Source organism: Dermacentor variabilis, chromosome 7 (genome assembly GCF_050947875.1).
Source record: "Dermacentor variabilis isolate Ectoservices chromosome 7, ASM5094787v1, whole genome shotgun sequence".
Taxonomy (NCBI): domain Eukaryota; kingdom Metazoa; phylum Arthropoda; class Arachnida; order Ixodida; family Ixodidae; genus Dermacentor; species Dermacentor variabilis.
The window spans coordinates 92,220,863-92,226,862 of record NC_134574.1 but is presented as its reverse complement, the minus strand read 5'-3'; the positions used below and the strand labels follow the sequence as shown (position 1 = coordinate 92,226,862).

At 43.9% G+C, this 6,000-nt stretch overlaps 1 protein-coding gene across 1 annotated transcript in view; it reads left to right on the top strand.

Moving 5' to 3' along the window:
- Positions 1-304: 304 nt before the first annotated feature.
- The window catches only part of LOC142588737 (uncharacterized), an 83,411-nt gene continuing 77,715 nt past the window's right edge, over positions 305-6,000 (top strand). Inside the window, exon 1 of the mRNA XM_075700554.1 lies at positions 305-439. Within this exon, the coding sequence (XP_075556669.1) occupies positions 347-439 (93 nt within the window). The 5' untranslated portion in view covers positions 305-346. The remainder of the gene's footprint in view (positions 440-6,000) is intronic.

The window sequence follows — 6,000 nt, the reverse complement described above, 5'->3', positions numbered from 1 at the left end:
TATTAGTTAGTTTTAGTTTGGCATACGCAACTTATAGCGTGCGCTATCGTGTAGCGTACGCTATAAGTTGTGTCAGGGATCGGTAATTTCTCAAATGCGACATTGTATATAAAGATAGGCTTACGATCAACACAACAGCGTTATAGATTGCTGTTGGTAGGGTGATGAGTCAGTCATTTGATTCTTTATAAATGTACGTCAAGATAAAATGAGGTTGCAGTGCATTCATTTGCATTTGCGCCATGGTTCCAGTCTTTACGTACTTCCGCAAAAAATGTGCCTGCTCCATGATGTTTCTTCTTCGTGCAGACCTAGCATCACAGTTCCGCTGCTAAAGGCCCCCACGATGACGTACGATCCACATGAGCCTATGTCATCCGACTTCCTCAACTACTTCCTTGACATTACTCGCAAAAACGGATATCATTGCGTTTTCCCCGTAAGAATTTTTCTTTTTATACTCTAATGTTCGTTTCGCTATGTACCTGCACTGTGATGGCGAGATGTAGCGCCCGAACTAATACCGACTGGCTTTGCCTGTCTTTACGTTATTCGTTGTTTCCGATGCTTGCAACTTCGGACATACCCAGCGGATCACTTCATGAAGCATACGCAATAGATGTGAAAGATAAAAAATACGTTTTTGACCGGCAGACTATGTGATTTGTTAGGTCTCTTTCTCATTCCCACTTTGTCATCTTTTCTCTCGCGGTTAAACAAAGAAACGATGTAATAAAAAAATGTGCCGGCTCCCGAGGAGCTTCGCGTTACGCAATACTGCTCACTTCCTCAAATAAGTAAACATTATTTCCCTTTCAATGTGAAAAAAGGAGACACAGCTAAGAGCTCTAAGAGCATGACGAACTCCATGCCCTCTTTTACAGTCAACAAAATGTGTATCGAAGACTATATTTCCAAACATACATTTCCACTAATACTGACTGCTATAATACTATGACTGCCACAAAAAATTGTAGTGATATATTTCGCATAGCAAATACCAAAAGGTTTGCAAAATGGACCTGAACAGGAAACACATGCTGTACTTACAGTAAAGAGAAACTGTGACATAGTATAAATGCTAACAAGAGTGCACAATAGCAGGCATATACTTCGTGCTGTCATATTAGGCACGCATTTTCACACGAACATCACATGCAGCTTTACTAAGGTGCATTGAGATTCTGGCAGATCATTTTAACGGTGTTGCTGATGCTACATAAAGTGCTAAAGTCATCTTTGCCGAAGACAATAAGAGAGGGCGTTGTGTCGATCAGGAATTCGGCTGTATTTCGAAGTTGTAGTGTAGCCTTGACAGGGCTGTCGGAATGCGGAGGCCATGAAGTAAGGCTAACGGCTGGGGGCGCGGGGCCCCCTGCCCCCCCCCTCGAAAAAAAGTATTACTTCCTTGATCGGGGACGAATTGTAGATGGACGTCTATTTCTCAGAATGCGAAGGCGAACAGTACCCTTACAAGGTTGGGCTCGGCGTGGCGCTAACAGTCAACACCAACTGGAACTAATGTTGTAACGTTACCTCTCCCGTAATAATTAACGTCACCTCCCCCTGGAACAAACTTCTGGACTTTCTTGGATCGTTTATGAAACTGGAGTACTTAGAGACTCGCACTGTCTTATAGGTAAAAACAGAACCTGTAAATGCTATACAATGAATGCCGTTTGTTAAAAGAAGTCCAAAAACAAGAAAGGGGCTGACAGATGGAATAGCACACTGTGGTATAAAGTGTGAAAACAGGGATAAGGTGCCTCAGAAAGGTTGCCCAACGTTTCGATAGGAGGACATATCTTCGTCAAAGGCGGCCTCGTCATCCTCGGCATGTTAGTTTTCAAGGGTTAGTGTAGTGACATCACGTGCGGGTGTTGTCGCTGGCGGCTGGTTTTAAAGAGAGAGACTTCGGAGGAAACGAGCGCTGTCGTCCGACGTCTGTGAGCTTTGTTCCCAAGACGGCGTGACAAGAATGGGAGAGTGGAAGCGCGGGGAGGAAAGAAAAGCAGTAAAGGCAGCGAACAAAAAATGGGGGGGGGGTAGCCAGGGCGACCTCAAGATAGAAAACAAAGAGGGACAGACAGAAAGAACAACAAAGAGAAAAACGAAATTTTCCGACAGATCGGGGCCTGGAAGCGGTTGGGGATGCGAGAGGTTAGGAAGCGTTCAGGGGGAGTCGTTGGCGGCATGTTTTTGTGGCATTAGAAGGGCCGGTCAGGCGGTCAGTGCGCGAGTAACACAAAAGACAAAAGAAATTTAAAAAACACACAATAAAAACATGAGTTGAAAGAGTGACTTGAGTAGCATAGCAGCGATACGTCGAGTAATTTTGCCATAGTTAAGATGGCGATGTATGGGGTGACTGAAAGGCAGCGGCATGGTCGGTCAAGGGCATTGCCCCAGTCGCTCAACGTAGGTGTCGTTACGGCGGCATCCAGAAATGGCGATACGCTGGGTTGAGGCGCCGAAAAAGGCATATTGACTTCGGAATGTGTTGGTGAGGGGGTTTTCAAAAAATACATAATAAGAAAAGAAGGGAAAAGAGAAGGGAGGAAACGAAACCGGAATAACAAACAGGAGAGTGACGTGCTCAGAAGCGGGCGGGGGCAAGTGTACATGGGAGAAGGGGTTCACGCAGTTGATATAGGCGTAAAAACCTGAAAGAGTATATTAAATTGAGTAGTAGGCAGGAAAAAAAATTTCCTTGCACTCATGAAGCACAATGAGGAGATTAACAGGCTCAACTCATTAATTTTCAACTTACAAAACTTCCATAAGAATGTTGACAAGATTAACCAAGAAGAAATAAACGAAGTACTGCACGAAAACCTAGCTTGGGACGGCTACCACTTAAACCGCAGTGAAATAAAGCCTGTTTCCCAACACATTAAATCATTAATTAAGGACAAGTACAGAAAAACTTCCTAAAGTCGACCTCAAATACCACCCCCACCGACTCTGCGGAGCGTGCCACCGCGAACAACACAACTGCGACAGCCACCTCGAGAAAACAAGGAACACAGACAGTGCAATGTGAAGCAAGCCACTGCACAAGTGAAACAGTCACCTCAAGAACAGTTGGAACACAGACAGCGGAATGTGAAAAGAACCACAAGGCACACGCTACACCAAAAACGACATCAACCACAGTGCAAACAGACACAACTGCAACAGACAACAGGAAGCCCACCACCGAAGTCTTCACACAGACCCCCACATGCCTGCCTGCACGCACACAAAGTCAGACAGAAACCGAGACCGAACTAAGCCAGTAATGCGGTAATAAATCGGCCGAACAGAAAAACACCCCACGCAAATCTGCCCGCAAAAAGACAAGTAAATGACAGACATCGCAAATCAATAGCTATTCACAGCCACGAAGCACCGAATTCCTACAGGCTAGAAACTTACCAAAAAACAGGTGAGCTACACCTCCCAACTGAAAACCTACACAATCTGCACAGAGAAAAATATAATCCTTAAAGGTCTAACACTGAAGGCTGTACGAACTCTAGAAAGACTCCCACCACACCATCGTGCAAACTGACAAACAACATTGCACAATGCCTCACTTTCACTTTTGAATATCATCGAGGAACACTGCGAGGAACAAATCGAAACTTTTAGCCACAGACTTCGGAACATAACCCGGACACCAGATCAGAAGAGGGATTCAGAACATTACGACGAAAAACAGTCTAAAAAATTGGTTCAAAAACAAAGGAAAAAAAGCAAGCTTTAATCAAAAAACAACCTTACAGCCAAACAGCCACCACATGCCGACAAGAAGGACCTCGAGTTTAGAAGTACCAGACGTTAAGGAAACTTTCACAAAACTAAACCGCTCCAATGTTATATACATTTCAAAAACATTAATTAAAAAAAATAGACGTACTCAGCGAGGGCCTAAACTTTTGTCTCACGAACAACCCAATAAATGAATTCGAGGAACCTATCAGAATTCTCCCGACGAATGCGCATCCGACACTTTTCCGCAGACACACCAGACACCGGGACGACACCACTTAGAGCCCAATCCACTTGGACTCCCGAACCAGAACAAGCCATTGAACTAGACATATACCTTAAGACTGTCACGAAATAAATTATAAGCCAATCCAAGACATCTAAGCGACCTAAAAACATAACTGCGTCGGAGAGTGATATTTCAAATCTGAGTTGCCGGAATGACATTGTTGTTAAGGAAGCAGATAAGGGTGGAAGTAAAGGTATTTGGCCAGTAGAAAAACACAGGCACGAGGCTTACAGACAACTAAACAAACCACAACATTACCGCAAACTAGATAACTATCCGACATTATCCTACACAATGACAATTACCAACAGGCTGAAATCACTTATGGCTGATGAATTGATAACACCGTCAGAATACAAATTTCTTAGACCAAGCAACAAAAACTGCCGGGCGTCTTTACCTCCTTCCAAAAATTCATAAAATTCCATACGCTGAACTATACACTACTATTATGCCAGGCCGTCTGATAGTATCAAACAACAACACCCCGACAGAGAGCATCGCCACATTCCTTAACCACTACCTTGGTGACTTGCCAAAAGCACTTCCTTCATTTGTACAAGATACGCTCCACCTGCTCCGAATTATAGAGAACATTATTGCTACAGGCACACTACCCCACAACACAATTCTCGCTACACTTGACGTCACGGCGCTGTACACCAAAATTCCAATCCCTGGTGGTTTATCTTCGATAAAACAAACGCTGTCTAAACGCAATGCACAACACTCTACTGAAGTCCACATATCTCTCCTTGAATTAGTTCTAACACATAACTACTTCGAATTTGAGGAGGGTTACTACCTAAAGATACATGGTAAAAGCATGGGTACGCCTTTTGCCCCAACCTACGCGAACATACATATGGGGATTCTGGAAACAGATTTCCGATCGCGCTGCACTGCCAAGCCCCACACATACCTACGATACATAGAGGACATAGTCATAATATGATCGATATGAGTCATGATATGATATGGCATGGTCAAGACAGTCTAGATAAATATGTAGCATTTCTAAACTCTGTTTACCCAACAATAAAATTCACATCAGAATCCTCAATTGAGCGCACAAACCTTCTGGACACAGCAATATACATAGAAAATGGGGAGCTAAAGACAACGCTGTACAGGAAACCTTTCGACAAACAACAGTACCTAGAATATACCAGCCACCATCCCAGACATTGCAAACAAAGCATCCTTAAAGGCCATGTCACACGACTACGTCGCATTTGCGTTGAAAACCAAGACTCGATCACCTTAAGGGAACCCTATCAAACAAGAACCACCCAGACAGTGACCTTCAAGCAGCCTACACCGCTGCAACCGAACTTGATCGAGCCGAGGTCCTAAAGCCCCGCCCGAGGATCACAAGAACAACAACGACTCTTCTGACTACTAAATTCTCAAACGCACTCCCAAAAGTGAATAACATCCTCAGTAAATACTACGCAATTCTCACCAGCAACCAGAAACTTAAGATTTTTCCCGACCCTCCCAGACTAGCTTACAGACGCAACACTAATTTTAAAGATGTGCTTGTGCACGCCAAATTAAAGACAAAGAGGAAGTTGGGAACCAATCCCTGTGGCCGCCCCAGGTGCTCTACATGCAAAAATATTCAATCTAGTACTACAGTAAACAGTACAGCGTCGAATTACGCACACAAAGTGACTTCGGATTTCACCTGCAAATCAAGCAACGCTGTCTACTGTCTAGAATGCGCCGCTTGAAGCAAACAATACATAGGTGAGACTGGACAACAAATTCATACAAGACTCAACGGTAACCGCGCGGACACAAAACACAAGTTACCTAAAGCAGTAGCCAGCCACTTTATTGAACATGGTCATATATTTGACAAAGCAAGGCTCTATATACCACAAACAAATATCTGTTCCCCTCGCGAAAGAAAGTATAAGGAATCATACCTCATACACAGGTTTAATTGCCTA